A 23890-nucleotide genomic window follows, 5' to 3' on the forward strand; every position below is an offset into this window, starting at 1 on the left:
GTTGCTAAATAAACAAACAGTGCAGGACAAGGGGGCCTACATGCCTTTCATCTTCACAGCCCTTTGGCCTGACTTTTCATGCAGTTCCCAGATAATGGTGTTTCAAGTACATCAAACATTACAGATGACATTTATTTAGTAGAACAGGGCTTGAAGCTGTGATTGTTCATGATGCTGACCTTTATCAAGAAAATTGTACAAACGCTGTTGATGCAATGGATCAGTTTCCACAAATGCCAGCCACAGCCGGACTCATCTGATCGATCTCCAGGTTTACCCTGAAAGAGTGATTTTAATAAATAATGTACATCATGACCTTTGTCATAGCCCTCTGGCTCGTTTTAGCTGTGAGAGTGTAGCGATGTGTATGATCAACACAAGGGAAGTCAGGAAGCTGCCATTCCTGATGATTTACAGGTTGCGCAACGTCGCCTGTGTGGGAACGTCATTTGCAATGCATATCAAAGAACAGATGCGCCAGAGACGGTCACACTGAAACAAACAGATATAAAGGCATTGGCTGGGTTTAAACTGACAAATCAATATTTTATGTGGCAGATAACCATAAAACTGGTCTTCAGCTGAAACAGAATTTATAATAGCCCATCACTCATGGTTTATTGGCTTATCTCATTTGGGGTGAGAACCACAGAAACACACTTAAGACTGCCCTTCTGAGGTAGAGAATAAAAATGCATTTCAGAGCTGCACGGCGAGTTTCTGGTTGCTGTTGCATCAATAATGCAAAATTCAGGTCTGTTGCCTCCAGCTAGCAAGTTGAAGTGATGCTCCGAAAATGCTAAAATTTAGATTAAATTCTAAGAATTTAGGACCCTATACCATGCTAGATGACAAGCTAGTGAAATTATAGTCTTTATCAGCAAGTCAACAGGAGGCTGTACCGCCAGCGGATTGCATTAGAATTTACTCCTTGGTTATGTCCAAAGGAGAACAGTGTCCCCTACTGGCCACTCTTCAAAATACCAGCCACTTCAAAGTGCCTCTGTCAGATAAATGTCCAAAATCAGAGTGATATGAACCAGATGACACCAAATCATACATTTTGATACAACCTTGTTTTTAATAGACATTTTTACAACCAAGAATGTAAAAAAAAAAAAGAAGAATGCTAAAACGAGTGATCCACATTTCACTTATTTTTTTAAAAAAATATCGTCTGATTTTATTCCTTGTTCACAAACCGTTTTTTTTTTTTTCCTTTTTGTCTATTTGTTGAAAAATTGGAACAAAAAGAAGCAACAAAATGAAACATTGAAAGGCTGTTACATTTCTTGGCAAATATAAATATAGTGGTCTGAACAAGGTCTGTTTATTTCCCCCAAAAGTCCTTGTTTAGGAAGAGCAGGTTTGATTACAGCAGGACTTCAGGCCTCTGAACTCCTACAAAGACCAAGGTTCCTTTTTCTTAGTCTGCCTCCTTCTGTGAAATCCAAATGTGCTCTCAAAAGTCAAATATGTACATTCTCTCTGCCAGTAGTCTGTTGAGGCCATCCCGACGCCATGCGGTGATTTAGGGGTACGTGTAATCTGAGTAATAGTCCGGAGGTGGAGGTGGGGGTGGTGCACCCCTCAGAGGGGGACCCCATGGAGGCGGCCCCCCCCTCATGTGTCCTCGCCCGGGTCTGGAGCGCATGGGCATGGGCGGTACACCCCTGGCTCTGAAGCCGCCGTGCATGTCCATCGGTGGCGGAACAGTCATTGCCCCTCTGCCGTTGTACCCGCCGGGGCTGCTGTGGTTGGCGTGGCGAGGAGGCGGCGGCCCCGTCGCGCCTCCCCGGCCGTGCGCGTGGCCCACGTCGCCAGCTCCGGGTATGGGCAGGAGGGTGCGAGGCATGGAGCTCCCCCTGCTGGCCGGAGGCCCCGGTGTGGGGTGGCTGTCGGGGCCCGAGCTCACTGGTGTCCGGCTGCCCTGACTGCTGGGCGTGGAGCTGCCCGGCGTGCCGCAGCTCTTCTCCGTGGCTGGCGGGCCACCCAGCACTCCGGCGTGTTGGAAGGGGCTGGGCGGTGGGCCCGACGCAGGGGGTGGGATGGCGATGCCGGGGGGAGGCGGAGGCGCGGGCACAGGGGGGAGGGTTCGGTGCAGTACCCCCGGTGTGAGGCCATCAGGCATTTCACACGCACCGCCGGCCTTCCACAGAGTGTCCGCCTGGGACATGCCCTGCGGCGGCGGAGCGCTCGTCTCCGCCAGCTCCGCTGTGTCTGCACTGCCGACCGAACCAAGCGGCGGGCCGCCTCCGTAACTGTGCTGCATCGCCCCCATCTGGCCCCCCCAGCCGTACCCCATGCCCATCGGAGGGCCGACAGCATGGTCGGGGTACGGGAGCGCCATCGGCTCCATGACTTTGCCCTGTTCATCCTGAGCGTTGCCCGCGGCGTGCGGGGTCACCGCACCCGTCGCCGGAACCCCCATCTGGGCCTCGCCATCGGGCAGTGGCTGGGGAAGTCCCGGAGGCACCTCCCCGGGGGCCATCTCATCCGAGCCGACGGCCGGAGACTGGTTGAGGTTTGGCATCGGGGATTGTTGGGGGAAGGGTTGTCCTGGTAACGCGGGGGGCAACACGGAAGGGGGCTGTGACGGAAGCGGGTAGCCAGTGGCACCGGAGAAGGGGCTCCACTGTGATGGCGCTGGACACAAGTAGCTCTGGTGAGGGTTCACCCCAAAACTCACCGCCAGGTTGTCCCCCAGCTCAGGTCCAGGGGGGAAGGGGGCGATGGCGGGCGCAAAGTCCATCTTGCAGCTACCGTAGGACATGGGGCTGTTCTGGGCCATGGCGTCCGGGAGGGGGGGCATCTCTGGCAGGGGTGGCCGGAACTCCAGCATCTGCGGCGGAGGAGGGTGGATTGACGATGGCGGCTGCTGATGCTGCTGCTGCAGGCCATTGCTCGGGAGGGGCGCGGCCGTCTCACTGATACCCATCGTCTCGTCATCTGAGTCCAAGGACATGTCCTCCTCCTCTACACATTCATCATGCACGTCTTCCTTCTCGGCTAAGGCAGACAGACGAAGATATATTAGCTGTGGCACAAGACTCGAAAAGGAACATTATGTTGTTAGCTTCTGTAGGCTCCATTGGCTCTGAAAGAACTCTCTCACACACTGTTCTGTGCATGTGCATGTTGGATGCTAAAAGATATGTTGTTTGCTTCTGTAGGCTCCATTGGTTCTGAAAGAACTCTCTCACACTGTGCATGTGCATGTTGGATGCTAAAAGATAGGAGGTTTTACATGTACCACACTAAGATGATGTGTAAGAAATGTATGCATCCAGCAGAGGCTTTTACCTAATAACCCTTAATAACCTTAGGGCAGTTTTGTTCTGACTATACATGTTCTCTTCACATCACATCCATGACTTGTTAGCACAGCTCTGGCGCTGTTAGCATATCTCTGCCAGTAGAGCCACAGCAACCGACTGGTTTGTGCAACCTTGACCTTTGACCTTGACAATCTGATGTCAATTGGTGATGCATTCACTCTGTTTACTCCTCTAAGTGAGGCACTCCCAGTGACAAACACACACAAAGATTTAAGTGCTGGATGACAGTAATGCAATCAATCAATCAATCAATCAGTCAATAAAACAATCTTTCAAGCAAGCAATCAAGATTTATTTAGTCGTTTCAGCAAACTGCAACATGGGGTGCTTAAAAATAAGAAAAAAATAAGGCAATCTATAAAGTAATAGAAATGAGAAGGTAAAGGTAATGTACCGTAGGTTAATATGAATAAGAAAAAAAAACAACTAACCTAACAAACAGCAATCAGCTAACGTTTCAGTCAGTCAGACCTTGATCAGTTGTTCATTAAGTGAGCAGTGTTGCGCTATTTCTTTCTTATTTATATTAAGTTGCGCTTTGTGAAACAGCTGCATCCACAGTATAACTGTTCATGGCGTGCAGTCTCCTCTCTATCCTTAATGTACTGTAGGTTAAAAATAACAGAGTCATACAAATGGGAGACATGGCTAGAATGGAGACAAACAGGGATTGACGCAGTGACACTGACCTTCTGGTGGGGCCGTGGGTGCGGGCGGCTCCATCTTGGGTGGACTGAAGCTGATTATGCTTGTGAAGTTGTCCAGGATGTCTTCAATACTGGCGACAAGGATCCCCTGGCTGGAGAAGTGTGGGAGCATCTCCAGTTTTCTCTCTGTTGGGCAAACAACACCAAAAAGAGACGGCACTCAGTCGAAACTCACTACGGAACTCACAAGACTCAGTAGCCAGTAAACATACTTAAGTGATCATTCATACTAAGTCAACGAGTATGGTCATGTGAATCAGCATTATACCTGTGCATGCACATTTCTTGTGTTCATTTGTGATTTTGTACCCAAATGTATCTCCTGTGTCTTTGGTCTGTATGCAGTGTATCCTTAGTTTATCCTTGAATGGTTAGAATTCAGGAGCCTAGAATTCAGGAGCCTTTCTAGACACCATTGTTTATCCCCAGATGTGACACTCTATTGTATATACACTAGGTGAGAAAAGATGGGGTGCTTTCACAGCTTCTCTATTGTCCCATATGGCTGCTAACATTTGGCCAAGTGCAAGTTGGGGTCATCTTGATTAACGATCGTCTAGGAGGATCAGCCCTCTCTGAGTTAGAACAAAAGGTCACGCCCCCCTTTGTTTGTAACCTACTTAAGTTTAGAATACACCCTGTTTCGTTAGATAAGGGTGAATCTTTTGGGTGAAGCTGGTCACTCTCCCTTGATGCGCATCATTGAAAGAATAAAGCCTGTTTCCTGATTGACCATCATCCTGACTGAGTCAGAAAATGACCATCAATACCCAAATGGGTTCAGCCAGTACTAAACATGCAGTACTGTCTAGATCACCGGTCAGGTGTCTGAATGCAAATGTGTGGTGTTGAAAAATGTGCAGTTCTTGCGATGAAGCAGCAATCATATACATGTATAGACCCTTTCAAGAGAGTTCCATTATCAGCATCATAGTTGGCCCCACAAGACTTCCTTTTTAACATTCCATATGTTATCTTAATGCAGAGGAAGTAGATTGGGGCCCAAATAGAACGTTCAAGCATTGTTTTTGTTTTTATTGTTGAAAGGGTCTATAAATAACTGACAGATAACAAATGTTTATCCAATAAACAGTGTGCGAACATGAGTACCGGTATATGTAAATAATTGTAAATGTGAATTTGTGTGGTGAGTGTGTGTGTGCGTCCGTGTGTGTTGTGATGTGTTGCGATGATGTGTGCGTGTGTGTGTTGTGATGATGTGTTGTGATGCCACGCACCAGTGAGGAAGATGATGTGTCTGTGTTGTGTGTGATGGGCCTGCAGCTTGACGAGGCAGTCCACATCAGGGGCGGTCTTTGTGGGAGCATCACATTCATGATAGGGTAGAAAGTCTACCAAGTGCTTCTTCTGATACGTTGTTAGCAGGTTTAACATGCTCATCGTATCACTGTTTAACCTAGTGGGACAAAAGAAGACAAGGAACATGAAGTCCAACAGAACACTTTCTATTACCCATTACCAGTTGTATTATGAGGAATCGGGGTTGAGGGGTTGTATTATGAGGAATCGGTCTTAAATCTTGCCCTAGCTCTGAGTGTGATGGACTACCAAAGGGTGCATTTCCTGGAGGCATTGTGGTTCAGTGACCATGCAAACAGGGTTCAAGGTGACCTCTAACAACGGTCACTGCGCTACGACACCATGGGGAAAATGCACCTCACATGAAGTCTGTCTAAACCACTCTAGAGCACTGGACATTCTGTTCCCTTGCAAATCAGATAATGGCCTTTAAAGAACCCGTGAATCACATTAGCAGGTGCTGATCTGGCATTTACTGTGTGTATTGATCCCCAGAGGGAGCAGCTCTAGTCTGAGGAGTCTCAAGTTTGCCATAAAGCACCAGCTCCAACTCACCTGCTGAGCTCTTTGAGCTTCTTCTGGGTCTTGCAGTGCACCTTCCACTGCCAGATGGAACTCTGCTCCTCTAGAAACTTCAGCAACCTCTGCAGTTTATCTACACACACACACACACACACACACACAGTATTAATATTCCATAAGGTCATAAAGTCACAGGCATGCAGACATACTCTTAAAATGAATGTGTTGAAAACTGTACTGTGGGCATGTACATGGGAGCTCACAGACATGCCCCAGGCCAGAGTGTAGCGCTGTAGATGCTGGCTGTAGCAACTCTAGCTAGGCAAAACCGATTGTTTAACAACTCGGTGACCTCAAGAAACGGAGATCCATGTGAAAACTCCCCGGATTTCTCCTTTAAACTCCGCTGCAGATCCAACTTCAGTGCATCATCGGAGCAAAAACTATGCAACACCCCCCCCCCACCCACCCATATTTTCTACAACGTGCAGTTGGCACTACTGAATATTTGCGACCAGAGATGGACATGGGCCTTATCATGAGATGGCTAACTTTTCAAAGCGGTCTTTCACCAAGCAACTCACCGAGTGTCATCAAGTCTGAGTTGAGGATTAATTCATCAGACACGATAAGGCCGCCGGACACAAACAGCTCATTATAGGTGCGGTTCTTCACGTCGTCCAGACTGTCCACGCCGGCAAAACTCACAGATGGTAACTTCTTCAAACACACCAATGCAGGGATCTACAGTGATAGGAAAAGAAGATATCACATTTACGCAACATGGTGTGGTCCAATCTAAACATGTAGAAAAAAAAAAAAACGTAACAATGTAGAGATAATTAGTGAATAACAAACATACAAATGCTATAAGGCTACTTAAACTCTGATTAACCCAAGGAGTCCTGTAAGGCAATGCAAGATCCTACGTTATCGCTTAGTGGGAATATGGGCATACATTTGGGGATGATACAATTCTCACAAACAACTTTGAACCAATGTGTCAGCTTCACACGCATTTCAGGGTTGCAGTCACTATTAGGACGTGCACTCCCTTCCCTTCGACTTCATGCATTTACCTTGTGAACATTCATAGCTATATCCTCATTTTGAATGATGACAAGAAACTTGTCGAGGCTGTTGTTGTTCTCCAGGAAACTCTGTGGATTGCACTCCATGTTGCCGAAGCTCTTCAAGTATTCCTGTTTAAAAAGTTAGAAAACAAAGGAAAGGACAAGTTGTAATTTACAATTCTTCCAGCAATGACAGGCAGATACATCAGTCTTAACTAACTTCATAACATGTTGTTGGAGGTGCAAACAATCTGAGGTACATTGAGAGCTGCAGAAAATCACCTTGGATATGACTTGATATGCACGGTTTTAATCGCTGGGTTTTAGGATGTACGTCATCTGATAACACTGCGACCTCCAGCCTAGCTCCTAGTTCTATAGTAGGCTATAAACATAAGTTGAAGCTTTGTGGACAGAAAGATAAGTTACAGATTGACTGACGAGGTTTGGCCGATTTGATCAGCAGTTAACTTCGAAACGGGCATCTTACTTTTGGATAGACGTGGTTCTCAAACTTTTTCTGTCATTCCCCACATTGGAGGTGGGGAATTTTCAAGACCCACCTGACCCCATTACCCCAGCAAAATGGTAACGTTAAAATATTATTTTCGCATTTTGGTTCCACGTTACATTTCCCGTCTCAATCTGCTGAATCTAATTTGCTGTTTTAATCCATACGTCTGTCTGTTTATGACTCCTATGTTTGTGTGTGGCCTTGTCAAAAAAAAGAAAGGCATTATTAAAGATAGGCATAAAAAATAAATTTCCTCCTGTTCATCGCACCCCACCAGTCAGGTCTCCATTCCTCACTAGGGGGGCCCGCAATCTAGACTGGAGTAATTCAACAATTGGTGCCTCCGATGTTTGTTTGTTTGTTTAATTTAAGGCCATTTCCGCAACTAAGGCTATTTAATGGCCAGAGCATTGTGTGTTATAGAAACTTAAATATGTTTCTTAAAATCTATGCCAATAAGATATTCTAAAACCTTCAAAAGGTGGGACCTTACTAAAAACATCAGCTGTAGAATTTTGATGATAATTTTTTTTTTACAATTCGGATCTAAACAGAAAAAAAATGCAGAACGTTCCCAGGACCTTAAAGCAACATGATGCAAGAGTTTGAATTTATATTCCTTGTCGTTTCAGTTTTCTCCTCACTGCCTTAGTGCAAAATGGGTAATGTAATACCAGCACAATAGCAGAGATAACATTCATGGTATTATAAGTCAGTGCATCATCAAAATGAGCCATTATTTGAAAGTGAAAGGAGGAGCATCAGACCTTAATCTCTGTGCAGAGCTGAGTCTCGCTGTCGTCCTCAGTCACGTGGATGTAGAACTTGAGCGTGTTCCTCTGCACCATCTGCACCAGGCTGAGGAACACGTCCGGCTTGATCTGACTGATCAGGCTGTTCGCCGCGCTCGTGCTGTCACTGGGATTGGCTGTGGCGGCGGGGACAGGGGCAGGATCTGAGGAAGGGGGCGGCGCCTGCTGCGGCTGACTGACCGCCGAGGGAGAGGAGACAGGAAGTTCCGGCGCGAGGGCCGAGACCGTTGGTTTGACGTCCGCCGTCTTCTCGGCTTTCTCCGTGGCAGCGGCGAGGGGCTTGTGGGGGTCTTTGACGGTGCCCATGCGAGGCTTTCTTGAGGTCTTTGCCAGCGGGGCAACCGAAGCTGCGGGGGCTTTGGCTGGTGGGGTAAAAGAGCTTGCAGGGGCAACAGCAGCAGGAGGAGTAGAAGCAGCAGCGGCTGCAGTAGTGGAGACTGCAGGGGGAGCCACGTGCGCTGGGGCAATAGGGGCAGGATGGTGTGGGGTCAGAACTGCCGGTGGGGCAGAAATAGCACCTATAGAGACATTGGGAGGAGGATGTGATGGGGTAACTACCACGGGTGCGGCTGGGGGCAGGCCTATGGCATTGGCAGGAGGGTGGACGGGGGGTAGAGCCGTTGTGGGAGCCAGAGTAACCGTAACCGGACCTGGAGCAGGGGCAAGAGCGAAGTCAGGTGTGGGGGTAATTGCGGGAGGGGTGGAGGCAGTAACAGTTACGGGGACCGGGTGCTCCACTTTGACCCCGGACGCAGGGGCAGATCTGGGCGGGCCGACCAGGTGTCCGATCCGCTCGCGGAGAGTGCTGAGGTACGGCTGCACGGGCAGCGGCTTGACGTGGTGAGACACGAACGTGGAGAAGGTGGTGCTGAGCCGCAGCAGGTGGGGGTCGGGCCGCTGTGCCGGAGGCTGGGGGGCGTAGTAGATGTGCTGGCTGTCCATCAAGTGCTTGATGTGGGACGAGAGGCACTGGAACTCGTTGTGGACGATGGTGTCCAGGGACTGGCCCATCGCTTTGCTGCTCTCGCCTTCTGCTCCGCGGGGGATGCGCTCCGGGACTGGGAGAGGACCCTTCTCTGTTTACACACAGGGACAAGACGAAAGTCAACTACAAACTTAAAACGCACATCATGTATCTGTACTGCTATGAGCAATCCAGGCTATTTTCATTTATACTTCCTCCAAGGTGGAACGAGCAATTTGCTACCAGAGGGGCGTCCGCGTCCCTCCCCAACTTCAAGAAACTTCCTCTCCTAACACATCTAACAAACCCTGCATCCTGCATACGGTGTGGTATGGCAGCTGCTCCGCTGCAGACAGGAAGGCACTGCAGCGGGTGGTTAAACTGACTCAGCGGACCATCGGCGGCAGCCTACCCACATTGATATACACCAGCAGGTGCAAAAGCAGAGCCTCCCTCGTCATGAAGGATGACACTCATCCTGCACACAGACTGTTTGATCCCCCCCCCCGTCAGGCAAGAGGCTATGCAGCATTGAGGCAAAGACAACCAGGTGTGCGTTTCCCAAAACCATAGTTGCTAACCTGTTGCCTACCTGCTTAGTTGGTTGGCAATGAAAACTAACTAGCAACTATGGTTTTGGGAAATGCACCCCAGAGTGAGAAACAGTTTCTTCCCAACTGCTGTTAAGACTAATAAACACATCACCTCTACTCTGATCTGATCACAAGCCCTTTTTCCATTCAAAAAATAATTGGCTTAAATACAATGCGCATCAAAGTTAGTGCGACACGTGTGATGGAAAAGGGCTTATATCGATCCTCGGTTTTGTTGTAATAAGTTTATACACTCGCCAGAGGTGCTCAACATGCTCATCATGCTTACCAAGCACTTCCTTTGCTATCTGCTATCTCTTTTGACCACTCTACTGGCTGGTATTTAAACTTCGGCACCCTCATCCATTCTGATAATCTTGCGGTGTTGCAAAATAACTGCATTGTTCCATTCATCTGACCTATATTAAGCCAGGTAAATATAAATATCGAGGTCAAAACAATCCACATTGCAAACCGTGTGTGCTGTGTTGTGCAGTCATCGTGCCAATAATGTGTTGTGAACTCGCCGCTGAAGCACGGTTGGTGTCATGAAGCCTTGCGCACGCGCACTTCTGCCGAATAGGATGCCCGATGAGTACCCAAAAAGCGTTGCAATATGGCCGCTGAGTGGAGGGACTTGCCTAAAAGGACTTTGCCTGTACTTACTACAACGCAAACCTGGAGTTTTCACATTTATCCACCGCTTTCCGGCTTAACAGACTAATAATTTTATATATAGCGGGGAAAATAAATATTGAACACGTCAACATTTTTTTCAGTAAGTATACTTCCAGTGAGGCTATTTGCATGAAATTTTCACCAGACATTAGTATTAACTTAGGTAATCCACACATTAATGTTCATAAGTAGAGTTATGAGTAAAAAAGTGGAATGCCACAGGAAAAAAGTATTGAACACGCCTACTGAAATTTCTTAAATACTTTGTAGAAAACCCTTTATTTATAATGAGAGCTTCAAGGCATTTCCTCTATGATGAAGCTAATCAGTCGCAGTATTCAGGTGTGATTTTGGCCCATTCTTTTAAACAGATAGTCTTTTAATATTGAAGATTTCAGGGGTCCCTCTTGTAAATCCTGATCTTTAGGTAACTTCCAAAACTGTTCAATTGGATTTAAGTCAGGGCCTGAATTTCCTTTCTCTGAAACCAATTGAGAGTTTCCTTTGCTGAATGCTTTGGATCATTGTCCTGCTGGAAGGTCTAGTCATGTCTCATCCTCATTGTTCTGGTGGATGGCAAGATTCTCCCAGAAAAAATGGCTCCATTCATCATTTCTTCAACTGTATGAAGTCTGCCAGTACCATGAGATGAAAAACAGCCCCACAGCGAGATGCCTCCACCTCCAAACTTTACTGTTGGTATGGTATTTTTAGGGTGATGCACGGTGCCATTTCTCCTCCAAATATGGTGTGTAGTATGACATCCAAAGAGTTAAATTTTGCTCTCACCTGACCAGAATACATTCTCTTAGTATTTCATAGGCTTGTCCAAATGTTGTGTAGCAAACATTCAATGAGCTTCGACATGTTTTTCTTCAGTAATAGAGTCATGTGGGGTGAGCGTGCATAGAGGCCATGGCGGTGGAGTGCATGATTTTCCTATGATTTTCTCTGTAACAATTGAACCTGCTGCCTCCCAAGTCTTTCTGGAGAGGTCCTTGGCTCTTAGGCTAAGTTAATACTAATGTCTATAGAAAATTTTATGCGAATAGCCTCTCTGGAAGTATACTTACTGAAAAAAATGTTGATGTGTTCAATACTTATTTTCTCCGCTGTATATGTCTGGCTTAATGTGGACAGGACCCTAAACAGCCATTACCTGAGTGACCCCAGTGGTCAAGGGCGTCTAAGGACGAGGCGGGCTGCTGCAGAGGCTCTCCGGGTGACGCAGGACTGCACACGTCCATGCTGCTCATACTGCATGCTGTCTGATCCTGATGACACACCAACACAGACATATAATAATGTTACAACTTTCCAAGCTTCCAATGCTGTAATAGCAGATATCTAAGAACTCTCCAACCAACCACTGATGACAAATGACAGTGTTGGCAATTTAGGGTACAAAACACTTGGACCTGAATGGCTGCCCGCCCCCAAGCCTATTTACAACTGTTCCATCAACCACAGCATGATGAACAGATCACTGACCTCTAGGTAGTCCTGCGTCGACGGCTCCTCTTCCTTCACTCGTGACCGCAGGTCCAGATCCGTCGCCTCCGCCCGGCCCAGGCCCAGGTCGATCCCTAGCCCTTCGGCGCTGACCCGCTCCAGGGTCTCCGCGGCGACCTCGGCCCCCGTGGCGCCGTGAGTGATGGCCCGGTTGAGCGTGCTCATGAGCAGCTTGATCAGCCGGTGCGTCTCGGAGGTCGGGCCCACGCGCTCCCGCAGGTCCGTGTCACAGATGCCCATGCTGTCCATCACCATGGAGAGGGACAGAGACGGGCTTTCCTCAGAGCCGCCCTCCTCACTACCAGGCACTGAGAAAGGGGAAGAAGGACAGAGGGGGGGGGGGGGGGGCGCAAAGAGAGAGAGAGAGAGAGAGAGAAAGAGAGAGAGAGAGAGAGAGATAGAGAGAGGATGGAAACAGAAATGTGAAGTTACTCTGGTTTGACACAGAATGAAGACATTCTAAGCATGCCAGCACATGGACCGAGTCACTTATGCTGGCCCCAGAAAGCCCTAAAGATGTTCCCATGGGTGAAATTGTTATAAATGACGCAACAGTAAAAGTACAGTGTGACCCAGAACATCTGGAGGAACAAGTGGGTGCAGGAGGGGTGACATTGATTATTCATAAATGAGAAGCAGAAGCACTCATGTGATGACCTGGCTTTAAACTAGAATGAATTTCCTCAATCAGCACTTGGAGATGCTTGTCAAAAGTTCATTTTTAAAAAGGGAACAAGCCAGATAAACTGTGTCAACAGTGTAACATAATGAATACAGGCTTCGGGGGCAACCGCAACGGCAAGATTAATTTTTCCATTTGAGCATTTGTATTGTTCTTTGAACTTAAACAGATGCACAAAGCAGTGTGGAACAACTAATAGGAGCAAGGAATGTAACATTCTTACATTCTGCCTGAGTAGGTTTCAGGGGTGTGAATCCGAATAGTTTAAAATATACACAAAAAAAAACACGAAAATGGACAGATTATGAGTATCTAGTGACTTGTTGTCAAAACTAAAGCTAGATATCTCAAACTGAAGTGCAAAAATGTTTTGTCCAGTGGAACACCACATTGTCCCCCCAACCCATCCCAGCCCTGGCACTCACCTCTCCCAGGCTCGCCGTTGCTCAGCAGGCTCGTCCTCAGGTACTTGCTGGCCTGCGCTCCCCCTTCGTCCTCTAACCTCCTTTTGAGTCCGGCGGCGTCCCAGCCCTCGTCATCGTCCTCCCTCCCCCCATGCAGCGTCCGTTTGTGCATGTGGATCAGCTGCAGCAGCTTCTCCATCTTGTCCTTGTCGTACTGCCCCCCTCCCCCTCCCCCTGGGCGTTGGGGAGCTCTCTGGCTCCCCCCATTGGCCTGCGTCACTCGGGCCCCTGATGCAGAGGCCGGCCTCTCCTGACTCCCCCAGTCCGAGGCCGGGCTGCGGTCTTCAGACATCCCCGCGGGGGACGGCGCCGGGGATATGGTCAGGCTGGACGCCGACGCAGATGCCATTGCAGACGCTGCTGCTGCCGGAGCCGGAGCCGGAGCCGGAGCCGGAGCAGCTGCCACGGCGGGCGGAGGGCGTTGCGGTCGGCGCTGCTCCAGGCCCTCTCCGCTGAGCAGGCCGTGGGCCTTGGCGGCTGCCAGCTGGTAGGAGGCCGGCGCGTGGAGGTAGGCGCGCAGGGCCTCGCCGCTGAAGCGCGGCCGGGGCCCCGAGGGGTATCCGGGCCGCTCGTCCAGGTGCTGGCGGTACTCGGGCAGCCGGAAGGCAGTCGACGGGCAGCGGCCCTTCCGCTGCTGGCCCAGGTAGTCCATCGCTTGGCGCTCCACGGCCGCCCCCAGGTCCTTGGGCGGATGCGAGCGCAGGCGCAGCAGCGCATGGTGAAGGGCCGGCAGGAAGGGCTCCAGCCGACGCAGGACCACTCCGTCACTCGGGTCTCGAGGAGGGGGAGCCGTGCATGTGGTTGCTGAGAGAGAGAGAGGGAAAGAAAGAAAGAGAAAGAGAGAGAGAGAGAGAGAGAGAGAGAAAAAGAAAGAAAGAAAGAAAAAGAAAGAAAGAGAGAACAAGAAAGAGAGAAAGAAAGAAAGAAAGAAAGAAAGAAAAGAGTGAAAGCAAAAGAGAAAGAGAGGGAAAAAAAGGGGAGGAAACAAGTTGTGCAGTTAATGAAAAAGACTCGTCAGAATGATGAATCTAGTCAGTCCCACAAGGATACGTTTGTGATGGCAGCAACATGGCAGCAACAACAGAATGACAAACTTTCACTTACAGAATTTTGTCAGTCTGGGGTCTGGGCCCAGTCTAGGGTCTTGAAAGATAAAGAGGGCCTGTAAACCTTTTTCCATTCGACTCTTCCTCTCTAAAGTTCACAGATGGGGGGGGGGGGGGAAGAGAGATGATATTTACATCCTGAGCAGCCTAAACCAGAAAGTCATAACACAGAGCGTGTCAAGGTATGTGTGCGTGCGCTTGTGTGTTTTTACCATTTGATATTTGCATTTGGGCGGATGAAAGCAGGAAGAGAAATCCTTTGTCCATAAGAGGCTTCACAAGCACCTGGAGACAAAAAAACAATGTTTAGATAACACTTTGGGAAACAGACCAAGTGACTGCCAGCTAATAAGGGCAACAGTGATATCCAACAGTCAGAAGTATAAACAATTAACACATCAGTAACAAACACGTGTAACAGCGGTTTTTGTTGTCATACAAAATTTGATGTCTTACTATTTTGTCCTTCTCAAGCTTCTGTAGCAGTCCAGCTAGATTTTGGTTGCCAGGTTTGCTCTTGCTCACCACTTCAAACAAACTGCAGTACATGCCATACTTTAACACTGCAATGGAGACACAAAGACAACACACACATCCAGATTAAGTCAATTTAAAACAAGGTCATACCGTTCACAGGTAGAGTATATATTTTAACTTCACTGGCATATAATGCCCATTTGGATATGTTATAGATATTAACATTTGAATAAAAGCATCTGTTATATCAACCACTTTTTAAGATTTACTGATCTTTACGTTCTTTTACAGCAATGCCTTGAGTTCTCAGTCAAACAACAACAACCACCAAAGAATAAAAAATAAAAAAAAACATGCATAAGCGCACATTTGACCTTTCTATTCACATGTAAACACTACATTACTACTATATTAAGTAAGGGATAATGTATAGAACGGCTAGGCTAGGCTATGTAGGCTATATCGTGGGGAGTTTATTATTTCGTTTTGGCAAGTAGCCGTATAATAAGCGGGATAATGTATAGAACGCCGGTCATTATTGGGAAAATAAGTCCCGACAGGGCGAACCGGACCCCGACGCGCTAGCGGAAGGGTCTTGTTTCGCCCTGAAGGGACTTATTTTCCCATAATGACCGGCGTTCTATACATTATCCCGCTTATTATACGGCTACTTGCCAAAACGAAATAATAAACTCCCCACGATATAGCCTACATAGCCTAGCCTATTTGTTACCGTTCATCGTGGCATTTGCGGAGAAACAAATAGTTCGCAACAACACACGCTGCTGAACTTGAATCAAACATTCTTTAGAACACAGCTGATCAACCGTCTGCTTTCACGTTTGAATGAAGTTCCAGTCCTTGCGTAGTGATATGAAAGACTTATCAAAAGCACAAAACCCGTTGCCATTGACAGCGGTAATTATATGTTTGCAGCGGTAATTACATGAATTTATTTTACCGTAGAAGGTTGGGCAATCCCATTCAAGTCAATGGAGCGTTCTACTAGCATTGTGAAGAGCCCTATAATAAATAGTAATATCTAGTGGACCAGACACAGGTTAACAATGAGTGTTCATCCTGAGACCACAGCAATTAGGCCTCATGTGAAACCGACCTTCCCGCTTGCCATAGAAAGTGTCCCACGATAGCAACGCTGGTATCCTCCTCTTGAATGCATCCAAGTGCATCGCTGTGCTGACGTCCAGTTTATCAGGTCTAACACAAAAGAAGAAAAAAAACAATTTTGAAAGTTGACCAACTGGACAATGTGTTGTTTCATCAGCGTTCTTAAAATTGGCAAGACATAAGAAACTCTGTCTGTCTGTCTGTGCATGCTGCAGACACTTACAGTCGGAAGGGCAGAAGGGGGAGGTTGGAAGATCGGACGCTAATCTGGAAAAGCTCCTCTCCCTCGTTCACCAGGGTCCCACTCCAGACTGTGTACCTGCGCCTCACTAAGGAGCCAAAAAAAGGGAACAGCCTGTTAATGTGTGTCTGACCAGCAGCTCACATCACCCAGAGTTCAGTCACTGTAAATAATGTCAAATTAGAAAGAATGATCTAACACTCCCAATGTTTCCCCTGAATCATTGACAACTTTGTTACAACAGATTTTTCCACCAAGTAAAAAACAAGCACAAAAAAAAAAAAAACTACACCAACAAGCACTACACATCCAACTCAAGTAGAGATGAGATATTTATGAAGGAGCCTGTCTAGAACGTACCTCGGTTTCCATCACTCATGGGGCTGTTGAGCCTGAAACAATTACAGAAAGATCAACACAAAACCCCAAAACAACACAAATACAGGAGCGCTAAGGGCTCATTTGACAGCCCCAGCAGGGCATTAGCAGCAAATAAAACAAACACATTCATCAGTAATTAAATCAATCATTCATTATAATGTACTTGGTTCTGTCCCTTATTCCCAAGTGTGACAATTGGGGGGCCATACCTGTTTAGAGAGGCCCCTGTTTCTTTTCCTCTGTACTGGAAGGACAGCACAGCGTAAGGGCACACGTGTCTGGGCCGGGTCTTCAGCTCTTCATAGGCAAACTCAAACAGGTATTGCTGCGTAAGAATAAAAAGAATAAACATAAAAAAAAAAACAATTTATCACACACAAACATGTGGCTCGGCAAGGGATAGCTGACAGATAGCGGTTTGCTTGCTTCGGTTCACTCAGCGCACAGCTAAATTCAAGATCAACAAAGAGAGGCTTCAAAGTTGCTGACAGGGTGTGTTGAGGCTCAATGCAGACGTGTGGGAGGAAAGGATCAGGCAGCCCCTATGCATACCTGAGTGTGTTCAAACGCCCGGTAGGAGTAGAGGGACGCCACTTTGCTTGCATTCTTGAACACGTGACAGTCGAACTTCTGCGTAGGGTCCACCGCGTTCTTTGGTGTGTTTTCATATATGGTTTTTAATTTACCCTACGGGTACAGAAGACATCTTTATCAGTTTTACATGAATACACGGCATGAAGGCAATCTGTGGGCACAGGATAAATAAATACATTTCACCTTAGGACATGACAGGAGATATTTACCTTCATAATTTTGAACACTATGATTTCTCCAGTTGTTCCGGGTTCAAATGTATTGACTTGCAATAGATCAGAGTACCTTGATAGATACACACCTGAAATCATACAAAATACGTTAGGAGATGTGAATATCGGTCTCAATCATCCTTTTTATCCAATTCTATCTATGCTTTTCAAATCATTCTCGGGAGCAAGCAACAGTGCAAAACTTCCACAATCAGATTCAAATGCAATAGCAAAGACAAAGAATAAACAGCAGCTCTACACGTCCTTAGGGTGCTAAGTAGCAGGCCGACTTTTCATTTATTTCCAGATACAATGACTGAGGAACATGCCTCACACCTTTACTACTTTACTAAACCTGCATACAATTAGGATTATTTCAGACTTCGCCTCAGAGCTTTGACCAGCCCTGACCACGAGGAAATCTACTGCCATCTCAGCGAACACAGCTGAAATCAAACCCTCTAGGGCACCATTAGCAGGTTGCCAACACACAGGAACTGGTGAAGCCATAAAGACCAGAGGGCTGTTCTACTAAGCGGGGCTACAGGCTTGTCAAAAACATGTCACTTTTTAAACAACAGATGCCCGTTCCAGTGTTTTTCTACAGATCAATGGTTACACTTGTAGTTACCTGGACAAGCCAGTGACCTTGCTTTGAGGTGTTGAAAAAAAAAAATGACTATAAAAAATGACTATAACCACATAGATCTCAATACAAATTTCAAGTTTTTGCCTGAAATTGCACTGTGCCTATTTACAAGGGCATTGTTCCCACCTCTTTTGGGCCCTACCATCAAATGTTGGACCTCTATAGAAAGCTGAGAACCTGTAGTTTTCGTAGGAAACAGTCAAAATAACTGTGATGTACTCATACAGAGTTACAGAGGCTAGAATATAGTTTTTTCTTTCTGCCGGATTACAAGCATCTCTGAACTGACCACATTTCAGCCCTCTGGGTCACTTGATATCCCTTAGAAACACAACTGAGCCCTAGCACCAGGTCTTGTGAGGCTGTGTGCAAAAGTAGATCAATATAGAATGAAAATTTAGACCATTATTTGCCAAGGTATGCTCATGCGTTTTGTAAAATGCCTATGGAAACTCCCCATTGGACTTTTTGTTATCCAAAATGCATACTGACACTCAAATGCTTACTGCACATGAACCCCTTTGTGTAGCATAATCCTGGTCTCAAATGAAAGGTAACACTTTGAGGTTTCTTGTGGACTATTTAGATTGTATGGCAGGTGTTCTGATATAGACTGACTACACAAAATATGGAATAATTACAAAAAAGTCTCTATTTTTGCATTTACTTTGTTGGTTCAATGAGTGTGTATAAGATAAACTATACATCTGTACAACTAATATTGGATAATACAACATGAAGATTCAATTTCTATGGATTCTTGTGAATATTTCAGTACCCAATATGTTGCATCTACTTATGGTGCTGCAGCTACACTGCAGCCAGAAGTCAGGGTAGCACCAAAAGCGGAGGAGGGGGAGGGGGCATTTTGGATCAAATTGAATTGAGACATAATAAAATTAATCTGAAAATGTAAAGCACTATACAGATTGTACATGACAAAAGTTATCATTTTTGGATTCCCAAGAGCCAAAGCTTTGAAATGGTGTATAACATTACTATGCTACATAGCAATATGGTGCATACAATTGATTTAGAATGTTGGGGGGGAGGTGGGGGAAGGGGGTAACCGTCCCGCCGGCGGGTCATGAGGATTAAACTGATAAGGCAGTAAAGTCAGACGGACTCATTTGGTGATGCTGACATTTAACAGAGAGCTTTATCATGGTACCGGAGAACATCAAGTAGTCACACCCTCAAGATCTGAAGACAAAAGAAAACTCAGACCATTTTATACAATCTTAAACTGAATCTTGCAGAATCTTCAGCCATGCAAGCATGACTGAGAAAATAAATACACCAATACACATCTCATCCACATCAAGCGAGTTAAAAACAAAGTTTGTGCCAACTTGACATAAGAGATCCATATAGCCGCGTACATGACGACCATTACTGTCTGGCATTTGAAGGCTTCACGCCATCATTCAAGGCCTATGCGTAGGCGCCCCTATGGTGTCCACTTCCAACCCCCCGGTAACACTGACAGGGCCATTCCCTGGCTCCCAACTACTCCTAGAGGCCTCTGATAAATTCTCTGACAAGTCACATTGAGTACAGAGATGAACACGCATAGAAAAAGGCCTCGGACATTTAACAGTAGATCACATAAGAAATCAAAGTGACAAAACGATTAAAATTATTTTTCCCCACAGTAGTGAAGCCGCTCAGGAGATCACACTCACCTTTAGCGGGACTGCCCAGCATGCTAACGCGGGAGTGTCCCACAGACAGGCCTTTCTCACAGATGGCCTGGACCTGCAAAGCCACAGATAGCTACAGGTTACATTCACACTCCTTGTGCTACTCACCTGGAGACATCTGTTAATGCACGTGGTCGAGTTTTGAATAAATGAAGCCAATCTGATATTACTGGAGAGCACACACATTTGCTCTTCAAATCAATACCTTAATTCATAAACAAATAAATACACTACGTGGTTCTGATTGCTTTGCTGACTGAAGCAAATCAAAAAGTCATGTCATAAACATATTACAACACTTTTGACAATAACACAGTTCTTACAGATGAAAAAATAACCTCATAAACAAGTCTGACGGCAGGTGAGTGGTATGGTTTAAACACATTCAAAGTGTGTTTGAATGTGTGCAAATCTGAGTGGCAAGATTTGCATAACTGATTATCTTCTGCTTTGGTGTGTCCATCTAGTGTGCTTTGTCCACACAACCGGACATGACCACGTTCCAGTCTACCTGGCCCAGGTGGGAGCAGACTCACCTTGTCTTTGTCCGGTAGCAAGAAGCCATACGACTCCTCCAGCTCTGCATCTGTGCGGCCATGCTGCTTGAGCTCCCTCTTCTTCTCAATGAACTAACAAGGGGAAAAAAAGAAGCAGGATATGTTAATCACCACACTCATAAAAACTCCACTGTCGTGTTTTTTTTTTTATAATAACCATTTATATTGCTATGGCAGATACAAGCTTTCATGAAAACCATTCAGAGTGGCAATCACTGATCTGCAGCTACTCAGTAACATAATGTCGAAGTCTTAAGTTTTAAGACTCAAGACTGCAATCTCGTGTTGAAGATGAGCCTGTTCAGTCTTTTCTTGAGGATACGGACACCATGTGTGTAATTATGACCAACCATGGCATGGCATGTGGGATCTGGAATGTGTTTATACAATGAAACAACATTACATGGAAGTGTGGTGAAGCGGTAGCGTCGCCACGTGAGAAAACGGTCAGCCAGGGATCAATTCCTGAACCTGACCTTGCTAGTTCCTGTTGCTTTGTGTGAGAGCACCACCTTTGTGTTAAATCCCACTCTTTGCATTTATGTGTACAACAGGGACTGAGAGTTTGTGGGAATTTGAGTGATAAGACCAAAGGCTTACTTCTTTTTCAAGAAGCTCGTTGTGAATGAGACGGGCTTTGGTGTATGTGAAGGTCCCCCGCGAGTTAGGCTCCAGGTAGAAAGAGGAGAGAAGCTTCACAAGTTCATCAAACTCACGAGATTCTGGGGAAAGGTTCTGGAACAAACCTGAAACAAAGGCAAAAAAAATAAAAAAAAACATGAGCATTTCAACAGTAACCTACTAGAACACAATAATGCCAAGGAAGAAAGATTTCAAACATCCCAAAGAGAACAATAAATTAGTCATCTACAGAAAACTTGAATTTTGTATCTAGAATATGTCCTCACATTTGAATGCCATCAAGAGTGTTTTTCATCGACCTTCTGAAATTAGCTGACTAACACAATTTTTCAGTCATACTGTTTCTGTTCCAGCTCTAGTAGTTGGTCTCGGTTGACTCCCTGTATTACAAGAGGAATTGTGATTGTAGGTAGAATGGTGATAGTAGTTCTAAACCTGAACTTTCTCAGGAAAGACAAGCGCAACTGAAAAAGTGGTGATGAATAACTTCCCAAATATTTGCATCTCAATGGGACAATGGGAACCCTACAAGTCAATGGAGCTGTATCACATAAGCTTTTGGGAAGTACATACAAGACGAAAGAACTCACTAGGAATCATGACATGACATAACTTACAAACCTGTTTCTCTCTCTGCACTGACAAATACTAACTGACACTCAAGAAAGACACACTTTTACTTTCAATTCAAGCTGTGCCGCCAAAGCAGTAAGCCAGCCTCTCCCTTTTTAAATAAATAAATAAATAAATAAATAAATAATATAGTTTTATTTGACAAGACTTGGACAACAACCGAGATATGTGACTAGGACCCCCACATAACCCGGTCTGGGTCTATTTAAAGCCTGACTGGAGACAGATTGAAAATATTGCATTACATTCTGAGCCGAATCAACAGAGCACACAAAGCACTAGCACCATGCACATACGCAGGGAGCGAACAGGGGACATGTCAAAACCATCACATGGCCTACACACGCTCATGTACCAGTATCCACCATGGGGTATACCCACAAGTAATCCAGTATCAGATATGAAATGCAAGGCTTTAGATCGGGTGGCCATGTTTACTACTGAACAGCCCACACACAGAGTGCTTCCAGAGTAACAAAAACCCTTCATGGTGTTGAAGGAATGAAATGAGCTATTAATAATAATGATGGCTCTAAGGAAAGACTGGGCAACTGAAGCCACAATTAACCCCCAAGATCACCGGTGACACTCAAGGCAGCTGGGGCCAGGCAGGGCTGCAGCTGTTATGTAGTGTGAAACAGTGCTGAGGCTACAGGCAGGTCAGTGTGGGCTAAGCTTATGTGCTATGCCATGCTGTTTGTGGCACTTCTCATTTTGCATCCAGACCCAGACTACTTCTGATGAACAGAAGTTTTGCCTCTATTCCAAATGGGCAGGGATACTGCTACAGGCACACTTGAGGACAACTGGAGGGACTGGGTGAACAAAGAGAAAGAAACTGAGGGAAAAAAAGAGGCCTGAAACATGGGTGAACCATGGGTGTCTTGAGTGGTCACGTAAGAGTGGTGAAGTAATAAACACCGAGGCCTCGGCCTAATGCATGGTGAGCCAGCGCGCATCCGAGGAAGTAGGAGTGGTAAGCCAACTTGTGTAGCTTGGCAACTAACGTTAACTTAACAGCAAAAACGGTGGATTTGTGTACATAAACGCATGTACAACTTCACCCCACGCATACTAAGTGTTAAGGGCAATTACACTACACCATGGACAAGGAACTTGGTGGTCATGTCTTCACATGGCTTCTTGCTTTCGAATTTACCTGCCACACCGGGTTATAAGTGTTAGCTAGCTAACAGTTCAGAGCGCGATGTATGGTTGCTAACTGTACAACTGACACTATATCTTTAACTAGTTGTTCTCTGCAGCATGGCCTGTGTTATGGCGTTAATGAATCATCAGTTGTTACTAAAGTCCCGTCTTAAAAGCCAACATTACATGCAGCCAAGGGTGAAATATGAAAAAGACAATCCCTTTCAGGCTTCAGCTAATGCTAGCTGGCGAGCTAGCTAGTATTAAGAGGACACAACCTTTCCTTTCCTTGATCTTCCGTGGAATCTGAAAATTTCTTCTTAGCAACTCTTCAGCAGGTCTCTGAAGTGTCGACGGTGAAGTACTGCTGCTTTTCAAATCCATCATACCGCTCTTCCGCCGCTCAGACGCATCTTGTTCAGACATTTGCTCGTCTTCACATTCAGCTTGTTCGCCATTTTGCTTGGATGTGGCCGAGATACTATCTGACAACAATTGCTTCTGAGAGTTGCAGCCCTCGGATGAAATCCCACTGAACTTAAGGCTTTCGTTGTCGTTTTCAATTTCCGCGTAAGAATTGCAGGCCATTTTCAGGCACTGCGGACTTCTTCTGAGGGCGAAGAAATTGGTAACAGCGCAGCTTTGCTGAGTGCCTGTCCTCTTCAACCAGCCTCCGCCATTATGCCTCTGACGTATGGCCTTCTCCACCACTGCAAAACCCTAGCGTCACTGTTCCCAGTCAGCTTTCGCCCTCCAGAGGCACTTAATAAACAGTGCAGTGTTGTGAAGTAACTGTCGCCAACACTACCTCACTTGTGAGAAATTAAAACGTACAAAAGCTCTAATACAGCGTTTCTCAAACTATGGGCCGCGGTCCGCAACGTGGATACTGCTGGTCCGCGGAGCCGTGGAGTGAAATTAGGCCCGGTGCTTCGTGTGATAATTTGCTGCGCAATTGATCAAGGACTGACAGAAAAAGAAAACAAACGTTTCAGGAGGAAATGCTAATTCGATGTCATTAAACATAGAGCCGTACAATTAAGTGTATGAGCGTTCATTCAATGCATGCGTGTGCCCGTGTGCGCGCATGTGCGGATTATGAACTTTCGGGCCCCTGGGCCCAGATGTATTAAGGGCCCCCCACTTATTGTCGTATATGTGGAAGGGGGGGTTTGGGCGTCCTCCCCCAGAATTTGTTTTAATTTTGTTTGATTTCCTGTATTCTGGTGCATTTTGGGG

At 46.2% G+C, this 23890-nt stretch overlaps 1 protein-coding gene across 1 annotated transcript; it reads right to left on the bottom strand.

Annotated features, from left to right (window-relative positions):
* Nucleotides 1-1079: 1079 nt before the first annotated feature.
* Nucleotides 1080-23330, bottom strand: tasorb (transcription activation suppressor b). Its single transcript, XM_076276970.1, has 23 exons — nucleotides 22930-23330; nucleotides 20828-20973; nucleotides 20207-20299; nucleotides 19653-19725; nucleotides 17316-17407; nucleotides 17065-17199; nucleotides 16722-16837; nucleotides 16492-16523; nucleotides 16114-16219; nucleotides 15880-15980; nucleotides 14742-14848; nucleotides 14498-14570; nucleotides 14284-14373; nucleotides 13141-13983; nucleotides 12013-12341; nucleotides 11681-11795; nucleotides 8242-9362; nucleotides 6967-7089; nucleotides 6472-6631; nucleotides 5921-6020; nucleotides 5284-5462; nucleotides 4028-4171; nucleotides 1080-3009 (listed from the first exon to the last, which is right to left on the bottom strand). Exons 1-23 carry the CDS (start codon nucleotides 23237-23239, stop codon nucleotides 1532-1534), a joined length of 6066 nt encoding a protein of 2021 aa, XP_076133085.1. The 5' UTR covers nucleotides 23240-23330; the 3' UTR covers nucleotides 1080-1531.
* Nucleotides 23331-23890: the final 560 nt, after the last annotated feature.

Source organism: Alosa pseudoharengus, unplaced genomic scaffold (genome assembly GCF_046254945.1).
Source record: "Alosa pseudoharengus isolate Yale_2024_CS ecotype anadromous, Long Island Sound unplaced genomic scaffold, YU_APseudo_1.1 YU_APseudo_1.1_scf_9, whole genome shotgun sequence".
In the NCBI taxonomy this organism is placed as follows: domain Eukaryota; kingdom Metazoa; phylum Chordata; class Actinopteri; order Clupeiformes; family Clupeidae; genus Alosa; species Alosa pseudoharengus.